Source organism: Oryzias melastigma, linkage group LG16, assembly GCF_002922805.2.
Source record: "Oryzias melastigma strain HK-1 linkage group LG16, ASM292280v2, whole genome shotgun sequence".
Taxonomy (NCBI): domain Eukaryota; kingdom Metazoa; phylum Chordata; class Actinopteri; order Beloniformes; family Adrianichthyidae; genus Oryzias; species Oryzias melastigma.
In genome coordinates this window covers 12525102-12546846 of record NC_050527.1, presented here as the reverse complement: position 1 = coordinate 12546846, position 21745 = coordinate 12525102, and the positions used below count along the sequence as shown (strand labels likewise).

General features: G+C 36.2%; 1 protein-coding gene and 1 long non-coding RNA gene across 2 annotated transcripts in view; one reads left to right on the top strand and one right to left on the bottom strand.

Moving 5' to 3' along the window:
- Positions 1-21745, bottom strand: part of LOC112143494 (exostosin-1b) — a 30929-nt gene continuing 9184 nt past the window's right edge. Inside the window, exons 2-11 of the mRNA XM_024267523.2 lie at positions 8937-9030; positions 6905-7012; positions 6256-6375; positions 3628-3760; positions 3168-3286; positions 2707-2802; positions 2341-2430; positions 2037-2197; positions 1772-1943; positions 1-1417 (exon numbers count right to left, since the gene is read on the bottom strand). Coding sequence (XP_024123291.1) covers positions 1232-1417; positions 1772-1943; positions 2037-2197; positions 2341-2430; positions 2707-2802; positions 3168-3286; positions 3628-3760; positions 6256-6375; positions 6905-7012; positions 8937-9030 — 1279 coding nt within the window. The 3' untranslated portion in view covers positions 1-1231. The remainder of the gene's footprint in view (positions 1418-1771; positions 1944-2036; positions 2198-2340; positions 2431-2706; positions 2803-3167; positions 3287-3627; positions 3761-6255; positions 6376-6904; positions 7013-8936; positions 9031-21745) is intronic.
- LOC118599791 lies at positions 7028-9138 on the top strand. The gene is made up of 2 exons (XR_004949294.1): positions 7028-8769; positions 8900-9138. It is a non-coding gene; the product is annotated as an uncharacterized LOC118599791 (long non-coding RNA).

The following is a 21745-nucleotide window of genomic DNA, read 5'->3' as shown; positions in this document are numbered from 1 at the left end:
CTCTGTGCAGCTTCGCATCTACTTTTCACTCCCACGTTCTTCTAAAGACAAAAAAATTCAACTTTGATGAAAAATACAAAAAAATAAGCACTTCTGCAAATGTCAGTCTGAAATACTGACACATGTCAGCAAAGGAACTTGGATTTTTGATTAAGGATACATTAAAAAAAAAAAGTACAGCAGTTTCTATTTTGAGTAGAGTTGTTTTCAACTCAAACATTAATTATCTAATGCAAGGGCTGGCTTCTAGTAGTGTATCTTTATTTAAATTAATTCAAATGAAATTAAAGAAATAATTGTCCTGGTTTTATTCCAAACAGAATTATGAATATTACTAAATAGCAGTCTACACATCTGTTCTTATGGAGCTAATAAAATAATCATGACATGTGACTTTGGGATTATTATGTTGCTAGAAAAAAATGTTCAGAATGGCACATAATGGCAAATATATATATATATATGTGTGTTTAAATCGCTTAATAGTTTTCTCTTCTGACCTGGAGAATGTAACGTGCTGCACTGAAAGTCACAGTTCACAAAAATAAAACCAGCAAAGGTAGCAATCTGTGCCAGGTGATTTTTTTCTTTTTTTTTTTTAAGATTTCCACACCCGATGCTTTTGGATAAATGGTGAGGCACTGTGGATGTCACAAGGACTTGACCTCCTAATCCACCTTTCATTTGGGTCTAGTTAAGACATTACATGTAGAGCGGTACCGGCCTTTCATTCACTGCATAAAAAAATAACAAAAACAATTCAAAATAGTGTTATCCTCTTCACAATTATCAATAATATATACCATCGGCTAGAAAACATTCAGAAACCTGTGCATAGTGTACAGCGCAGAACACACGCAAGTTTCAGCAGGTTGGAGTTGGATTCGGTTTTGTTGAGATCCTAAAGCAGCAAGCTGTGATTTCCAACTCCACCAGTCTGGAGTTCAAGTCCACAAGGTCAGGAGGAGGTCCAGTTATTCATATGAGAACTATGAGTCCCATTTACAGCAATTCCAAATATGGAGATGTGAGAACAGGATACAAAACAAAAACAAACAAGAACACAAACAAATAAAGTCTCCTCCATATTTGTTCGAGTTTCTTCACCCTCCTCAAGATTTAATACACTTCCAGCCTTCAATGATCCGTAGGTCATCTCGTCTCCCACAGGTGTCCACCCCCCTCTGGCTCTTCATGGTTGTGTCCACGGAGTGAGGGGTCTTCAGAAAGGTTATAGCCTCTCAATGTCTCTGTATTTCTTCCGTAGTATGGAAACCTGGTCTTTGAACAAAACAGGGTCCATCCTCATCTGGGAGTGTATCAGGGGCATGGTGCCGAACCAGTTGGCAAACTTGTTCATGCATGTTTGGCGCTGGGCGAAATGGTCCGGGTCAGCCCATCGAGACGCTCGGGAGCTCTGGGGTTGGGGTAAGAGGTGATACACAAAAAAATAAACAAAATGAATAATGCAAGTAAAGCGAGACTTCAAGTTCAACTGAAAGTATTCTAGAGGTGCCTGATCATCATTGTGGCATTTCACTGTCAAGACAATGTGAACAAATGAAAAAAGTTTTGCTGATCAAATGACAGAAAAAAGAAATAGGCATTAAATTTTTGTTGTTACATTAGGAATCAAGTAGAAATATATCTCTAAAGTCAGAAAAGATGAGGCTTAATGAGAAAATCTATGAAAATTTCTACTTTTTCTGTCTTGTTCAACCGAGAGACAAAACACTAAAACTCCCCATGTATCAGCTTTATTCTGCCTTACCTGTCCCATCATAGTCTCCTTGTATTGTTTCTTTTGGGTGACTTTAACGGGTGGAAGTTTAGTCACAGACGACACAAGGAAATTCATGAGAATGTCCTCGCAGTTGGACATCTGGTCCACCATTGTCCTCAGACTGGCTGGAAGGTAGGTTGTGTACAAGTAGTGGTAATACCTAAGGGACAGGCGAGAGAGCATGGGGGAGTGTTGATAAGACGGCGCACAGAAACAGCTTGTGTTCAATTAAAACGGAGAGCAGTCTCTGTACTTGTGATAGATGGCAGCCCCAGTTAGCACCATGGAGTAGTCATTGGTCCACTTAGAGGTGTAGCCCCACCGCTCCTTGTTACTGTCCCAGAAGTGGCTGCGCGCTGGGTAACCAACAATCCGGTCGGGGAAACTCTGCCACACCGTGAAAGCAAAGTCAACCTGGATGGAAAGAACATAAAAAAAAAAGCAAGAAATGAATTCCGAGGAGGAGAACAGCCAGGAAACAGTATTTTAAAGACGCTTAAAGCAGAAAAGAGGACATAAAAACTAGAGTGAGATTTTACTCATTTAGATGGACTGACCTCTGTGGTGGAAAGCACTGTGTCTTCATCCAGACTGAGCACAGCATCAGTGGGGATTGTGTTGTAGGGCAAAAAGCGGCTGTTTATCACCTGAGGAGATTTTCAAAATAAGAGCCATCTAAATGGGTGCTGAATGAAAGTAAATATTCTTTAGATGTGGTTCTGTATCTTTAAATGCGACAAAGACCTGTTTTTTATTTATCTTTTTTTTTTAATCAAGTTTTGAAGCACCAATAAAAAGCTCAGGTGAATGTTGGACATTTCCCAACCAACAAGCAATGCCGGAAAATGTTTTTGGTCAACTTTACTCAAATAAGGCTTCTAAAACAGTATTTGAAAGAGTTTTCTTTTATCACAAAAATGTACCTTGCTTTCTCCTTCAATGACAGAAACAGGCGCAGAGGTGACAGGCCAGCGGTGCTTGGCTGGAAGAGGTTTGTCAGAGTTCCACAGAACTATCACCTGCACAATGCAAACACATGAAAGAACCAAATATTCATTATTAGTTCTGTAATTCATTGATTATTTGAACCAAATTTTGATGATTAATATTGAAAAACCTGTTCATATATTAAAGAAAAAGCTTAGAATGATTTAAATTTTAAAAAAATTATGTAGAAATTAATTTCAACCTGTAATCTAATGTTATTACCACCAAAACACAATGATGTGATGCAAAAGCTGAAATAAACTTGCACAAATCTCAGTATTTTTAAGAATCGTTATACATTTGCCAAATATTTTTTGAATGTGTATATTAGAAATTATGACTTGCTGATCTGAATAACCATCTCTGTGCAAAACAAAGAAACAAGTAGTTAAATGACCTGAGCACAGTACTGGGATTTGGCCACAGCTACAAGCAGCTTCATCACCGGCTGGGATTGAGAGACCAGAGGGGTGACCATGTGAATGATTGCTGTAAACTTGGGGTATGGCTTGGTACCTGTTCAGAAGAAAAAAACAAGACAAAATGCTTTGGTGCTGTTGTTTACATCCATCACCGCTCCAACTTTGGTACTTAACAAGTACGACTAAAGAATGGTGAACAATGACCACTTTTGATCTGTAATACCTCATTTAAAGCTGCTTTGGTTCGGATGTTTAATTCAAAATGTTTTGATAATGTAAAACATGGCCGATCAAGTCTAATTAGACTTGTGAAGGAATAAGTGCTCTTTAAATCCTCTAATCCTTGGTCATTTAAGCAAGCATGACTACAACATGGCCGTTTTAATTGGTGCTTGTCTTGCATAGTGTGAGTGTGTGCATGGTTTGTGTACTGACCCAGCTTAGCATAGTAAAAGGGGAAGTCTCCTAAGTTTGTAGAGTATTGAGGCAAAGTGAAAAGTCCTCCAGGAAGGCTGTTCCACATGAGGCTACTTCGTGAGGCGTGCAGCAGAACCCGGTCCTGGATGATCTACATCAGTGAAGGAGGAAGAGCAATCTGTCAGTTAAAAGATGATACCTGAAGAATTGATAATGTGTCAAATAAAATTGAGAGAATTGCTTGCAAAACCTTTTTTTAATAGAATTAAAAAATTAATTTATATGTTAGTTTTTTATCCTTTTTTTTTAGAATCTTTGCATCTTACTTTTTTTTCCATTCTAAAGTTGTTTGTTTTATGTCCTTAGATGTACGTCACTTTGGTAAGGATTTCTTTTTTGTTTTGAAAGGCTTTCTAAATCAAATCTTGATGATGATGATTCCATTTGACTGTTTTTGTTGGACTGCCAATTCTCGTCAGAGACAATCCTTCCCATCATCCAATTATTCCACTCTACTTTATCCTGCAGTCTGTGAAGAAGGACATTTTATTTTTAGCGCAACTGTCTATTTTTTTTTTAAATCTTTCTTTTATATACTCAAGATGATTTTTTTTATCAAATAAAAGATTTCCATAAAAAAACTGTTTGCATAGAACGCTTAAGCAGCTGTAACATCCAATGAGTCCCTTTAGGTTTAAAACCACATTCATCTGTCCTTCCGGTCCATTTGAAGAAAGATAAACACAGATTTTTTACAGATTTCATTGTATGACCTTCAGTGAAATTCTTAAATGTATTTGTTTAGCTTCATGACACATCAATGACTTCTGCACACCCACAGAATCCACTTCTCCCACTCCAAAGCTCTGAGGAGACTCTCAAACCACGAGAGTTATAATTAGCCACTCAAACAGATCATGCTGCTGCAGACCAAAGAAAACTCAGCTCAAGTCAGACCAGAATTTGCTCTTTGATTACCCTTTCACCCACTCGAGGTGGAAATATTAGTTTGTCATTAATAAATATTTAAAAGTGTCAAGATTTGAGGAATTATGTACTTCAAAAGACACTCTGATAAAAATAGTGTTTTTGTGGCATTTTTAAATGAAGTATTTCTTTATTCAAATAATTGTGAATCAGGAGGAGACAAAAAAATATGCTGAGTAAAAAGGAGCATATTTGTGACGTAAAAAATATGCTGGGAGGGTCACAAGCTCCCTGCTCTGCTCTGCAATGGAGGAAAAGGGGGCGGGGTTACTTAGTGCCAACACTCCCACCCCCAACTCAAGGTGAATTTCTAATGAACTACCGTCGCTCTGCAGAAACTATGTCCTAGAAAACAGTTAATTTTTTTAGGCAGAAAAACAGCATTATCCTAGTAAAAAAAAAAAAAAAAACCCTAAATGCTTTGAAAATAGACTAAAAGATGATTGAAGTAGCACTTCTCTGAATATGTGGAAAAACACTTTGATCTGTAAAGATTTATAAGATGCTGGCTCACTGATAGTGAACTTGAATCTGGAACATGGTTGATCTTCCGTTGCATTATTACGATCTCTCGACGGTGTAAACAGATCGAAGATCAGCTTCTTGGAGCAGCAACCTAACCCTGCTGACAGAGGACTTCCACATCTGCCTGATTCAGATGGCAACTGACAAATAGACCTTGATCTAACACAAAACTGACAGCATTGTAAAGATGAGATACTTTAGGAAATCCTAAACTTGGGATCCCAATTTTAAAATCCCATGCTTATTAAAAGGATTAAAGTTAACTGGTAAAAAAATAAAAAAAACATATCTGTTTATATGGAGATTTAATTTACAGTAAAAGAGTGTGTCCTTATGAGTCTGCGTTCCACATCCTGTTCAGTGCGGTTCCTCTTATCAATTTTCATTCCTTCCTCTTCTCATGTTTGCTTGTTTGTAATTCTAGCCCTATGAGGAGTGTGATGGCTTGTTCCTCACCGAGAAGAAAACCGATAGACTATGGAGCAAACTACTGGCAACACTGATAGACAAGCCGCAGCAAGATGCAGCCACAAAACACTGTAAACATCTCACTTCCTCCTCCCTCTGGTTTACAGCACATTTTTCTTATACGTTTAATGCCTGTAATTAAACATTCTAAATTTATTTCATCACAATACAAACCAAGAAATACAGTGACACTTTTTATCCTAAAGAACACATGCATAATTTGACTGATTTAAAACCCTTGGATAAAAAAAGAAACTTTAAATAGCTGAAATCTAAAATGCTCTAGCATCACAATGGTTGTTTAAAAAGTACTTTATAGCAAACTAACTGGAAAGCACAATTGAGCACAGCTGTTATTGCAACGTCTCATCATTATTAAGGTGAAAATAAGTTTTATGATGGTCAATCAATCTATCAAATGATTGATTTACAATTTCTGTGGCAGAACCAATTTCTTTTGATCTGAGGTTATAGGCTGAGATTTTAGTGATTTAGAGAGTGAGGCTGTAAAATTAGGAATCATCATATCTGCAAATATGACAAATTCTGACATTAGCATTTTTATCAAATAAGTAATCCAAGTCAGGCTAGAACAAACTTTCTTCCAAAGCAAAATTGTCTGCTTCAGAGTACGCCTCCTTTAAACATCTGTATCTCTGAGTGTACCTCCAGTGTGGTTAGTACTATCTTCTCCAAAGAGTTGAAGTAAGCCTCCCAGAGGAACTGTGTCTGCTGTCTCAGAGACAGAATCTTATCCTGGTGGATGGAACGCACAGTTGAGGGAATCTGAGGAAGAGATAAGACATTTTAGATCATTTTTTTTGCTCAGAAAAGAAAGAAAAACTGTAATCTAGCCCTAAGTTACAAAGCTTTCTTGCACACATAAGATGGCAATCTAAAGTAATTTATATTTTAATAAAACTAATTAAAAAAAGACTAATAAAAATATGCTTTAAAAAAAATGTTGAAATGCAATCGATCTGGATGATAAAGTTAGGAGACAACTGCTACCACGAATAAAACCTGTTTCTGAGCTTTTAACAATGAAATGCAATTTATAAAAAAAAGAAAGATTAAAATTATATATTATTCAAAATGTCAGTGCCGGGAAAAAAACATTTTAATACTTAATGTTCCTAACTTAAACATGTTGTAAAAACAGTGACTTAGAAGTATTGATAGAAAGCCAGTAATAAGAAGTATTTTAGTGTTTGCTTCCACAGGAACAGTTCAGCTCTTATTCTCGTGCCAACTTTTGATCACGTTTGTGTGCCAACTTAGGTAATTAAAACTTTTCAAAACATAAAATATGTACCTGTAACAGCAACCTTTCATCCCCAATCACAGCTGCTGTATTCCAGTTGATGATTTCTGAGAATGGAAGCTCCCAGCCATTACTTAGCATCACCGGCACACATGCTGCCTGCAAACGGAACAACATGTCGAGGATGAATCAACTGAGCTTCTGTCACGAGGAAACATATGATAATAACGGATATAGTATTGAAATAGTGCAAACTAATCATAAAGCTTTTGAGAGTCTAGAATAAAGTGTAAAGAATTTGTTAGCTGATTTCCCAATCCTTACAGCTTTAGACTTCCCTTTAACACAGTTGAAAAAAACTAAAACGAGCATTTGTTTATTCTAACTTTTACTTCTGCAGTGACAAAAATACACACAGTAAAAAATATTTTTAGCTGGATTAAGATAGTGCCATTAGGTCTAAATATTAAAAAAAAATAAGTTTTACAAAAAGTTTTGTAACAGTAAACAGTTAGGAAATAGAAGAAAAAGACTAATTTGCATAGAATAAACACAAAGATCAAAGTCTATTCCCTATTAAACAGATAAAAAATTGAACCACAAATTCTATAAACCAATCTGAAAATAGAAACTGTTGGTTGCAGCTGAACAACATGGCACCGCATTGAGTATGTTTTTGCATACAAATACAAATCTGTCATCAGTTTGTGTGCTTTCATGCAGATTGCAGCACTAGTGGCCTCATGCCAGCAGCGGGCAGCTTTCTAATCGGCTAAGCAGGATACTGATCACTGATTGGTCGCTACGCACACATACGACTGGGCACCAATTCCACTGAAATAGAGCTGCAGTGCTTCTCTAATCTCCGCGGTGTCATTAGCAAAGGTAGCAATCTGCTCAAAGGCCACCATGCTTTACCTGCTTATCTTGTCTTAAAGAGCAATCCACTCAGGAATCTAGTGGAGCGACGCTCTCATTACTCAGCATATTACAAACGGGCAAAAAAATGCAAGACGTGAAGTTTGAGTTTTCTGCATTTTATAAATGTTTGTAGAACATGTTTTTAGAACTCAGTAAAAACTTAGAAAAATGTCACTTTGATATACATTTCTTTCTGTTATTCCCTTTGCAAAACTAGTAAAAAGTAGATGCACACAAATGCGTTTGTTTTCGGTTTCTGCAAGTGTCAGAATCTTCTTTTTTTTTAACTCAGATAAGTTTATTCTTTTAGCCTTTTGCATCCCAGGCAGCCTTGACAAAAAGACATGTGCTCAGATGAACAGCCAACTCAATGTATTGAACTTCAGTCTGATGCCTCACACCTTGCTCCTAAATCCCTGGAGGAGTAGGTTTTCTTACAGTTTCATTCAGTTGAAGACATAATGTCAATTCCCGTCTCTGAAACGTAAAGTAATTATTGTTGTTCTAATCAACTCATTAGATTTTTTCCCGTAGTTAATTTATTTTTTAACCCACAGTAAAGACTGCAGCACGCTTTGGAAGGCTGATTTACGTGAAACATTCTCAAGTGAAAAGACATGCAGGTATTGGAACAACGAAGCAACTCACTTGAAAAAAAAACATGTAAAAAACTCCCAAAATGAGGATACAAAGCCAGAATACAGAGCACTTACATGGTCGAAAGAAAACAAAAAAAAAAAAACATTAAATGCAACTGAATTTAAACAGACACATACATGGCAAAATCAGAGAAAAAGGAGTAAAAACTGAAAAGAAGATAAGATGTGACGACAAGGAAGGCATTGAGGACTCACTGAGGCAACATGACTGGCAGCGAGTGAAATAACTAAGCATAACCACAACTTCACTTTTCAAAAGGCTCACAGCTTCAGTGGTGATGTCTTAAAAAAAGTTCATCTAGATCAGTCACCAAACGTTATTATGGAAACCTTGAGGTAAGAAAGTCATCTCAACTAAATATATCTGCATGGGCCACTGATGTATGTACTAAATTTGGGTCTGAGACTAGGGCTATTTTAAACACATCCCATCTGCATCTTAAATATTTTATTATTTTATGTCCAGCTGCAGTTATGACTGCTGACCGGTATGTAGGACTGACCTGTAAAGCTTCTAAAAAGCGAAAGGAACCCAGCCGTCGACCTCGAGGTACAAGACAGAATGTGGAGTTGTACAGCATCTCTCTGTAGTCGTACCTGCAGAACAACACAAGAGAAAAGATAGAAAATGAAAAAAAGATCTGTAAGCATTCTGAACTAACTGTTGGTGGTTTCTTTTATTGTTGGAGGAAAAAAAGAAAAAAACTAGTAAATTAATGGATTAGAAATCCAGTATTAAAATCAAGATGTTCTTATTTTTAACTGTATTTCAAGGGTACAAAGCAGAAAACTCAACCATCTTTGATAACAGCTTCCCCTTTTCCTTCTATAAGGCTGCGTTTATGCATAGCACCCCTCTGACATCCACATCCCATCATCCCTTGCGCCTCCTCAATCCAAATCTATCCTCCGTCAACACTTGCTTGATTGGTGAAGCTGCTTGGAATTCCTTCACTTATGAAAGCAGGACGGCGAGAGAACCCAAGCTCATATTTGCACAACAGTGTTGTGCATTTGGTTGGATCTTATTAATCAGGACAGGAAGAATTTGTTTTCAGTATTTTCCATATCAAAGCAAATTTACATGCAAATGTGTGGGATGTAAACTGGGTGGCAGTACACCTGCAGAGAAAGGAAATATTGACTTAAAGGCAAACGTGAAAACAAACAGCTAACTTGTGCACAAAAACCATGTGCCAATTTAACTAGAATTGTTGATTATTGTTTACTTGTGTAGACAAGTTTATTACATCAACTGGACCTTCACTTTGTATCAGAACAAGAGCAATATTACCAAACAACATAAACACAAACCTCTATTTTAACTGACTAACTAAAAAACTGAACATCGATGTATTTTCTAGCAAGCCTGTGTTTACAAAATAGCTACAAATAAACATTAGCAGTACATACTCTTGTTTTTAATACATTTTAATAAAGTGTGAAACTATTGCACTACAGAAAATACAAATGTATATCTAGCACCTTCTGTGTGGCTAAATGGTCAGAGATGTGATTAAAAAAAAACAGACAGAAACAATTAAATTGCAAGTAAAAACCAATATCAGCAGACACTATTATAGGTAAGAAAGTCCATAATCTGAAAGAATGTGATACACCAGCTTAAATGATTCATTATATAAAAATGGGGTTTCTTGTATTGAGCAACAACATCAAATACCCTCAATTCACTAGAAGGAAAAACCTTTTAAAGTAAAGTAATCCTCTTATTTGCTCTTGATGGAGGCAAGAACATCTACTGTAGATGCAGAACATATAACATGCAAATATGTAGTGAAAAATGAATTTGCTCAATAGCATTGTAAAAAAATAAAAATAAAAATCACATATAGAAATATAAAATATTCAATTTAGTAAACTTCATATCTCAAGCAAACTTTTGCAAATAAGTTTGCTTCATTTGGTCCGAGTCCTGAAGCTTATATTTGGTCTGTATTTAGAGTGGCATTTATCAGAGATTTCTGTTTTCAAACCAATGCTTGTAAACAAAACCACATGACTAAAGATCTCTTCAGTTATTGGCCAGGAGTTACAAGGGCAGGTCAAAAACAAGAGAAAGATAGAGGCGGTGGGCTTTGAAATCCTTGTTGGAATAGTTCACCTATTCAGAATTTATGTTTATATTTAGAACACCTGTATCAAAGTCAAGTACAACACTTTTTATTGCTACTTCGGTACAGCAGAGGCATGCTGCCAGTCAGTTACCGACAAGAAGATGTGCCATGTGTGCTTTAACTCAGAGGATATTAGCAACTGTGGTGCTGAGGAGACGTCGGCTATCAGTATACACTGGTAAGTGTTTAGGACATATCAGATACCAGAAGAACAAAGTGAGAAGCAATGCATATCACGTTAAAAGTTGTTTTAATGAGCCTGCATTCATCTGACCACGTTTCAATGAGCTTCTGCGTTTCATTGTTGTGCCGCAACTGTGTTAACAACTGGTTAGTGGTTTTGGTTCAGTTGTTCTGCTCTGAGCACGGACTGTATTCCCTCTGAGGAAAGTCGGAGCAAACCAGAACTGAGTCGATTGGAAACGAACCGAGACCACCTCAAAAGATAGTTCAGAGAACCATTTTCCGACTGAAAAATTGTTCTGGACTATCAGGGGGAAACAAACTCAGGTTTGCTTCAAGCGAACTAAATGTGTCCAGTCTACAGACCTACAGTTTAAGAGCTTCCTTAAACAAGGAGAGGTTTCATGGCCACAACTTAAAATGATCGGAAACTAGAGCTGAACGATATGGCCAAAATATCTATCTCATATTTTTTCATTCCAAATTCAATTCTCAATTTGAATCGATTTTTTCCCTCCCTCCTTTTATTTTATGTAACAAAGGTTACAAACGACAGAATATTTTAACAACTACTTTATTTTAACATGTCTTTTGGAAATTGGCTCGGAGACTAAGTGCAACTAAATATAAACTGTAAAAATGTTTGTAGAAAAATGCAGCAGATTTTTGTGAGCTATCGCTAGCTTAAGCATCTAATAAAGAAAAATGATACTCTCATTCGGTGGGGATATTGCACAGCCCCATCTGAAACCCTATAAATAGGTGCAGTCAGTGATGAAAAATAATAATTATTTAAAGTTTACAGTTCGAGCTGGAATTTATCAATTAGCAGCTGCAAAGTAAGTAACAACAAGGCCTAATCTGATGAAAATTTAAAAGGTTGTAAACTTAAAATATGGCTTATACACAAGGCAACATCACAAACGCTCATTTTGAACTGCTCATTCATCACTGCAACTCCATTTGAAACTTGACAGATTCCACTATTAAGCAAAACCAATAATAATCAAGCCTGAACTGTGTGACTAACGTCTTGGAAAACTAGAAAAAAAAAACCACGGGTTTAACTCCAAATATGAAACCAGGCTGAGTTCAAAACTTAAAATCACTCATACTTCAAGCCATGGCAAACTCAAAGAGGACCAGATGTTCCTCGCCTCACATACCTCAGTTCTTCCCTACTCCTCCAGATGGCTGCTGGTGGGAGGCGGCATCCCCACAGTAAACTATTCAGTGTGAGCTGAAATGTCAAAAAAAAGTATTTGGTGCTTCTTTTTTTTTTAACTGTACAATTTCTAAAAGTCAGATTTGAAAAGATGCAATCTTTTGCAGGGCTGTGTGAAATGCTTTAGCCAGAGAGAATGCATGTGGTGAGCAGTCACAACCACCAAGGATTCAACTTCTGCCAGCTGTGCAGGCAGAATGACCATACTGTTGACATTTCCCAACTGTGCGGGGAATGATGGTTAGAGATTGGCACCTTTTTGCAAGAGCCAGTTCTTTCGTTTCATTTTTATGTGTTGGCTTTTAACAGCAACAAAGACAACATTCTTTTATTTTGACCAAGCGTTATGCTGCGTTTTTTTTTTTAGACACACGTTTTTTTTTTTTTTCACAACAATAGTCTTCCTATTGGCTTCTTAAATTGCTTCCAGGTTTCTTAAAATTACCCAAGTTTGACTAGCTCTCCTCCTCACCACATTTTATGATTTAAGAAATACAGAAAATGTCCAATTCTAAAGATCCTAAAGATATGTTTATTATAATTGTAAATAATAAAAAAAGGGAGTTGGATAAGTCCAAGTAACAAAGACAAAATAAAGTATTTGAATACAGTAAGAATCCAATAAACAGCTATAGGGCAAAAAATTGGAATACATTGGAATACATAACTGAAGCCAAACATGCCTTTTGTGGTTTGTTTACAGATATTATTTTTTTATTAAGAATGTGAACAGTATTATTCACTTTTACAAGTTTAGATATTGTTTTTGGTTATTACAGTTTTCAAACAGTCAAGAACTTCAGATTGGTTTTCTGGAAATGTTATCTTTATGTTCTTGATTGTCCTAACTAGGGAAGACATTGTTTTGGGGGGTTGGAAAAAAAAAATCACAATTTAAAAACAAAACAAACCTGCCTGACAACTAAGCTGCACTGAATTAAGCAGTAAGAACAGTATTTCAATAATTTTAAGTTTGGGACTTTTAGAGTGGATCATTTTCTTAAAGGGGCCATTCCATGTTTTTCTTAAGCCTTTCAGAGCAAAATATATCCATATATTTGATCATGTATTACCTTTGGAACTCTAAAAAACTAATCATTTATGAAATAAGAGTTATTTTTCGGGAGTTTTTTCTTACCCAGAAGTAAAACAAGTCAATTCCTGAAGCTCCGCCTGCCGCTGCATGTGCCTGCCGCCCATTTCATGACATCATCCCAGACCAAGCAGTGTGTCTGGATTTCTCCCACAAAAATAATCCAAACTTCTTCAAAGATGGATGCACATACCATGTATATGCCTTTAGCAGGCCCGGCCATCGCTACACTGGTTCACAACACAAATACACTCGATGTCTCCACAACTGTACCCGGCAGGGGTTGGAGGGTGGTGGGCTTAAAGGAGTCTTGTATCTGAAGTAACAAACACCTGTTTGAGTTGGAATTTATTGATGATAGGACACATTTGGAAGATATACGGTATTGTGAATCTAAAATCAAAGTTTTTTGTTGATCACCGCTAGCCCTGTGGAGAAATTGATTGTTGGTGTTAGGCTGGGGATGGTGCTGGCAGAACAGATTCTTCCTGGAGGGAGCGGTTCACATCTCGCTGACGTCAGCAAGATATGACCCACTCGTTTTTGTAAGTATGGGACGGGCTGCTGTTGAGAGCGCAAGTTATTAGAGGATTACTCTTAAATGAATCAACGGATCAAAATAGCGCTTTGGGGTGCTTTATAAAAGGAATGAACAAGTAAAATGCACTTAAAACCTCAAAACGTAGAATTTGCATGGTATGGCCCCTTTAAAGTTTTCAAACATTTGCCCTGAAAAGGTTCCAGTTACCTATATGGACCAGTGTCACAGTAAAAGGCACATTTATTTCTTATTTGGATTAAATTTGAAACTATAACCAAAAACATAGAATTTCACTGAAGATGTAAACATTTCCTTTTTATCCACTAGATAATATACTACATTTCCAAATTATTCAAATAAAGCACTCTTACAATACCAATATGGCAAACATATTTATCCATCTGATCATTCTAAAGTTCTGTAAATGTGTAAAAAGAATAATTAACACTTTAAATAGATTTTTTAAAGCTAACTCTTTAGTCAAGTGTACATAAACCCACTTGTTTATTAACTGTTATCAAATGTCAGTTTCGGTTAAAGCAGCACAGTATGACAGAGAAATACAAAGCGAGCCAGATCAAAAAAAAAAAGATCAACCAGTCTCCTAGCAACAAGAATGAATAGTGTAAAAAGAAAATGTGAAGCTCACTTTGTCAAAGACTGAAAAGGACTCAGGAAAACAGGCAACGTGTTTGTCCTCAATTATCTTTGCAAGAGACCACACACTTGTACAAAACAACTGAGAGACTGGACGACCCTGACCTCATCTACATACTGTGTAGAGCAGACGAATGGAGCCTCACCGTCTTGAGTAGTGAAACCAATACAAAAGAAAAGCCTTAAACTACACTTCTTCCCCAGATTAAGACTTTAGTATATTATTTTAAAGAAGGTTTAGGTTTGCTTGTCTGTTTTTAGATGTAAATTAAGAAAAAAAAAAAATAAAAAAAAGACAGCTTTCACTCAAGTCTACGTTTTTTTTAAATGTAAAACTAAATAGGGTCAAGTTTGAAATCTCACAAAACTTGTTATGTAGTGGTGTTGATATTGTTGGATTTCTCTGTAAGATTACTAAATAGTCTTGCAGTGTAATAGCTGTGAATCTGTGCCAGAGATACATAAAGAGGGATGTCTCTAAAATCCTTACCAAAAAGTAGAATTTCCCAAGAGGAAGCTTGGATTGAAAGTAACTAGAAAACTATTTTCATTAAGTAATAAAATCTTCCTCTCGTCAAACTAAGGTTTTATCCACTTTTCTGATTTTTCCATTTAGTCACACTGATGGGTTAATTGCTGTTCCATGATTGCAAGCTCAATCCATCAGGATTTAACCACAAAAAGTAAAAGTAAACCTCAATAGATAAAAAAGTTGAGAAGGAAAAAAATTGCAGATGATAATTATGCACACAAGTCTTGAACAGTCACAAACCACAAAATAAATGTACACAACTTTAGGGCAGCCGATCCAAACTTTATCCATATACAGTTAAATACTTATGTTAGATTTTACAATGCATTTTTGTATGCATTAGCTGTAATCACTTATATTTTCTAAAGCACTTGGTCAAACTCTACAACTAACAATAAAATTATGATTATATCTGAAAAGATACTTCTGAGATCATAAAAACAAGTACATGGTAGTACATCACAGCATTTGTTTGGGTTTCAGAAATGTTCACTTAAAATCAAGATTATGTCTAATGTGAAAACAGACAATAAGCTGAATAATTCATCAAATAGTGAAAGAGAAAATGGAGGGAAAGTTAGGTCAGAGAAGGTTCTCACTCCTTAGCTTAAACAGTAAAACTACTCTATCAACAAATGCAAGTTTATAACCCAATTTAGAAGCAAACATATTTGGAAAGATTGTCACAATAACTTACTTAATGTTATGATGCTGAAAATAGACCTCCTAGTGGCCTAAAGGTGGGACATTACAGATTAATGACTGAGCCTATTATGAATGAGCTTCCCTGCAGTATTTGGGAGTAATGGCATAGTTAATCATGACTTTTTTTCCCCCTGAAGCCACGTTAAATGAGAAAATCTGTTGAAGCATTAGCACAGGCCAACAACCCTTATAGCAGGTTTGAGGAAACAACACTTGGACAAAGGAAATGGATAACAGCAAAAGTATTAAGGACAAAAATAACATTTAAAGTGAAATGAGGCAGTCAGGTCAAGTTGGTGATAAAGGCCATTAGGACTGTCAACAAGCCTTTAATGTAGGTTGTTAATGTAGGTGTACTATTGGTTAACTGTCAGTCTATACTTTACAAATCAATCAAAACATTCCAATTTGTACACAACCATCTTAAAAAGTAAGTCTGTTAAAACATTACCACTAAATGAGTCCAAAGAAAAAAATGTTAGTTGTAAAATGCTTTTTTTCCCCTTAAAAACAAACCTTTAATAATCATACCCTTAAGGAGTATTTGGTGTATTCATCCTCGCTGGTTAATGAGTTCAAAGACAGCTTTATAAAACATTTACAGACACAAACAGAGGTGGTGGAGTGTCTACAGCTTCAAAACATTCCATAATCTCAGGTTAAAACACCTGATTAACCAAGCTTCAGTCTGTTATTTTTTTCCCCGTTGTGCATTTTTGCTCCTCATCCATGTTTTCTTTAAACAGGGCAGCATTAAAAACTAAATTTTTCATTTGTACATTTGTCAGCTATACCAATACCAAGTTAAAATCATGCACAACCTCATTTACTGGACCTAAACTTCACACATAAATAAATTAAATCATGTGGTTCTTTATATTTTAGACCGTAGAACTTTTAAAATCTCTAACAAGCCACCAAATATCTTGAGGAGTCAGACTACTTTAGGTATTGGAGGGAGTGGAGACCAAAGAATCCCTTATAATTCAGTCATTTCACAATTCTCTGAAGTGTTCGCTATTAGAATCAAACACAGACCTTGAGATTACTTAAAAAAAGAATGCAGGTCAATTTGAAGAAATAAGATCAAGTAGTTCTTACACGACATGTCCAGAAGCAAACACCCAACTACTGTAATAATCGTTTCTACAGAAGAGGCAAATCGAGGTCAGAGATTTTTCCTGAAGCATGAACAGTCGACAGGAAAATACAGGAGTAAACCATTAATAGGGACTGAAAGGTAGTCAGTGCTGAGAGGCAATAGGTAAAAAGGAAAATGGAGAAACTGCAGTGATAAATAGGTGAGATTTGAGGATGAAAAAAAGATGGAAAGAAAACAGATAAAAAGGTGGGGTGTGTGGAGAGGAAAAACTAATAAATTACATTAGAAAATAGGAAAAACATTGAGCTGGCACAGGCTGGAGCCCCTCATCAAAGAAGACTGACTCTCTTTAATGCTAAAGATATTATAACAAAAGCAAAGAGGGAGAGAAGGGAACTGGATAAGCCTATCTTAGTTCAGAACATTATCAGCTAAAAATCTGCTATCAATGCAGCATCGAATGGACTTGCAGCCTGCATCTGATCTGCTGTGATATCCATCATGCTGGAGAATTTAGATAAAGCCTGGCTGCTGAGGCAGGGATATGCCTGCACAGAGTCACTTTTGAAGGGCTTTGTGGTTATGTGTGGGAGTGATTTTAAATCATGACGGGGGAAATACAACAACCAACAGGTCATGTGTGCAACATTTTATGTTTGTTTCCAAGGGTCAATGAAAAGATATTATTCAGGTTTATACGTGTAGAAGTATGGCACTTTAAAAAAAAAAATCATCTAGAAAGCAATCAGACAAGAGGTAAATATCAACCAGCTAAACTTTAGCTTCCTTAAATTATATACAGAAAATAAAATTTATTTGGATTTTTTTTAATACCTGCACAGAAAAAAGTTTTTATTTGAAGACTAGCAAACAACTAAATTCTAATCTGTGCACACAATTGCTTCACTAAAGTAGATTTGATCAGATTAGGATTGTTTCAGAAGAACTCTTACATAAGAGGAGATGTTTGTTTTTTATGATGATTAACATGTCTTTAAAAAGTATACTTATTTGAAATCTCACTTTATATGAATCAAATACTTTCAAGAAGTTCAACCAGTAATGAAATGACATCAAGTGCTGCAGTTCATTTTGGCTTGATCTCTAGCTCTTGAACAAAGTAGGTGTGCATTTTTGGGCTACAGCTTTTCCACCTTACGCATATTTTCATTATTCTGTAATGTGGTAGAGGTAGCATTTTAACAGCAACAAATTAAAAAGGTAAATGTAGTCTTTCAGAACTGCAACCTTAAATGAACATTTATGAAGCAATCAAAGTGGCTTCATTATGCTGCTCAAAGTAGAAATTAGTGTCTAGCCAAGTGAAGCCTCAAAAAATGAAGTGTAAACACAGCATTTTAACTCTCAAGAGAGAATAGATGATTACTACACAATTACAAGACCAGACGAGAGGAAAGCCTCACTGACACAGTGACAAAGAGGGAAAGATTAAAGGCTGGCAGCTTTGGTGAAGATGCAGGCTAAAGTGTAAAATACTGCAGATTTCCTAAGAGCAGAGGAAAACTGCATGAACTTGCAGAAATTGTGACATTTTGCTAACGCAATGATATTGCTCGACAATATAAAAGATTAAAAGATGAAGTTAGGGAGTCCACTGCATGGAGGCAGTCTCCTTTTCAGCAAAGCACTATTCAAATAAAAAATGCAATCCGTTACCAGTAAATAGGTTTTCGAAACTAGTATGTTACTAGAAATGTGCGTGTGAAAACTTTTCTAATCTAAAAGCAAGACAAGGGCAACAGTGCATAGATGCATAAATATTCAATTAGAAACTATTCCAATTCAATCAATACCTGTGATTGTTACAACATGGACTTGATTAAAGTCAAAGTGAGAAACAGTAAAAACTCATTTGCTTTGGGTTTGGGATCTTATTGTGGCAAATATTCGATTTAAATCCTAAAGAAATGGAAAAATATATGAAAACTGTTGAATATTATTTTTTCTGTTTCTACGAAAGTCATAGGCCATTCAAGGAGATCAAAGAGAAAACATGTTCATGATCATTCTTTCATGCTGACAGCCACAAGTCGTAGTGAACACATATATAGGGCTGGGTGATATGGCAAAAAAAGAAAATCATAATATTTTGTTTCACAATTTCGATTTTATCACAATTTCTTTAAAATAAATTCAAATCGACAAAAACTGAATTATAATGATTTTAGTTGAAAGAAGTAAGATGTACACATTTTGAACAAATATATATATTTATTCAAATTAAATAGTTACTATCCATTAAGATTAATCAGTAAATATTGCAAGAACTGCGCCTTCTACTGCTACAGGTAATCCATTGCTGTCAAATGAACAGCTTCTAAATATCCGTGAGTTTTTATTTTGCCTCTGTGCTAAAATAAGTATAACAGAGCTTGTAAATGTTTTTCACCCAGGACCAGAAATGAGGGAGATTGATGAAGTTTAATGGCATAAATGAGTGATAAAGTTTAGCGAAGTCCTTTCCCTATTAAAAACATCTCAAAGTGCTAAATAATAATAATAACATTAATAAAAGCACCCTTTACCACATTTTCAAATGAAACTAAAGCTTTTATTATTTTTGGATTACATACATGGTAAATAAATCTCAATTGCTTTAGAATTTAACTTCAAATAGAAAATTTCATTGTACTTTGAGAAAAATGCTCCAGCTAGGATCTTTAACTAATACAAAAAACATTTTTTAAACTTGGATGATAACATCAAATACATCTCCCAAATTGTTAAGATTCAAAACACAGAGATAATAGCAGTAAATGGTGTGGCAGGTTAAAGTTTACATCCACAGCTCCTTCACCAACATCTGCTCTCTGCAGTGTTTATGTCACTGAGCAGAAAGCTAGCGTTAGCGTTAGCGCTGTTTATTCTAGCTGGGCTTTCTCCGGTCCATACGACCAAGAAAGAAGCTCAACAGTGATGCCACGGATTAAGAAAATTATGTGCGAACTCACTTACGCTTCTTACAAAGACAAAAAAAAAAAAAGTGCGACCGACAATAAGATTTAGGCTCTTACAATAGCTAGCTACGAGCTAGCAAAACAATGCAGCAACGTGCATCTTGACCGCACATTTTACGTGTTTCCAACATAAATTTCCATCAGTTTTTGTGCAGGTTGAACATGAATATGTGCGATTAACATCCGCTATGTTTTAAAACATGAAACATTAATAAAAACATACATCTAAGAACCAAACTAGCATGCCTCTCATGAGTTGCTAGCACCCACTTTAGCACACAGTTCACGATTCCCAGCCTGATTTCTCTCTATTAAAATATGATTCCTGTCCTGTGATGATTCCTCTCCATCGGATTATTTTGTTGTCAAGGTTTTTGAAGTCGATTGTAAAACACTGCGTCTCCTTTTGTGTTTCTTTTGGTACTTATTCGGACCTCCGTAATTCATAACTAGAGGAGACTCGATTCCTAATGATGTTGCATGTCTGTCACGCCGTATGTCACATGACTTCTAATCCAGTAATACATCTCATTGACTACAAGAAAAAACACCGGGGAGGGGGAGGAGGAGGAGCAGCTCAGATTTAAAGTCAAAGGCAGTCAACAAGCTTTTGCCTTCTGGCTCTTGCAGCTTTTTGTAGAAGATCGTGATAAAACGATCTCTCAAAAATGACAGATCGTCAGCTTTGGAGATCGTAAGACAGTTTAATATCGTCATATCGCCCACCCCTACTTATATAACATTCAAGGGTAAGTAAGGATTTTTCTGTTTTTTTGACCCCACCTCAAATCATGTGGACTGCGCAAGGGCTATTCATGTGATAAGTCCGTAAGTGGCAGTCATTTCTGATCAGTTAAAACGGTAGAACATTCATACTCATTCTGTACTTTAATAAACAGGACTGGCCAACTTGTTGAGAAGAAATGAAAAAGTATGCATATGCTTTGGGTTTTTGCTCCCAACGCTAAATGATTAAACCCCCTCCAGGACACGACCAGCATTGCTTTTTAGAGAGATCATTAATTCTGAATCCAGGATTTTCAACATATGTCATTGTGCATGAGGGATAACTGATAGAAAAAAAGAAAAAAAAAACATCTGTCATACTCAGCAAGTGGCCGCGCTTCTTGGTCGACTAAAAGCATTTGATGGCTCACGTAAACACTGGCTTACTTAATGATGACACACTTCCATCTAGTCCCACATGCATCCCTAAATCTGGGCACAACTTCACAAGCTTTAGATGAGAGCACTATTAAATATTAAATATTAAATCCGGTGTTCTTTTTATAGCTCTTCTTGTGCAGCTCTTTACAGGTTGGCATCTGAATCATTTTGACACAGGCCACCAAAAACGTTATTCACATCAGCAAAGCACAGACTATGTTTGAGTGAGACTGCATTATCTCAAATCTATTATTTTTTTTATTGATGCAACAGCAGCTTTAGTAAATCTGCTCATTAACCATTTATCATTGGGGTCATACTTTTCTTTAATCACAATTTAATTACAACTTCATCTTTCTCTGAAACACCTTCATTCCCACAGCTTCATCACTTATGGTAGAAGTCTTTCTGTCACACTGTTACCTCGGTGGATCACCGTTGGCCTGTAGCATGCGCATATCCCTTTCCCCTTTTCACTCTCTCAGCGTTCCAAGTCGAATACATCACCTGAACATGGCGGCCAAGGACAAGACATACATCATTTTGTCAGGACAAGAGCTGGGATGTTGGGGGAAGGGGGTATCAAGAAATACCACTGCTCTTTGTCCTAATCCACTACCGCATATTGATAAATGACTTCCCCTCTTTACTACTATACACAAGGTAGTTTTCCCAACCACCATGATTTGCACTTCTGCAAAATTGCACTGTAGGCTTTTTTTTCACTCATAACATACAATGTTGATGTTATTTACTCATTGATTTACCAGCATGCTTTTGTTTGCTGATTGAATTCACTGAATGGTTTATTTTGAGTCAAGCAAAGGAGTCAAACCAGAGTTAATTTGCAATCGAACCAAGAATCATGTCTTTAGCTCATCCATAATTTGCTTATTTGGTCAGCATGAGAGTTCAGGTCAGACTTTACAGACCACAAATGATGGCCTTCTCAATTCAGAAAAGAGAAAAATGGCTGGTGTTAAAATGCTGGCCA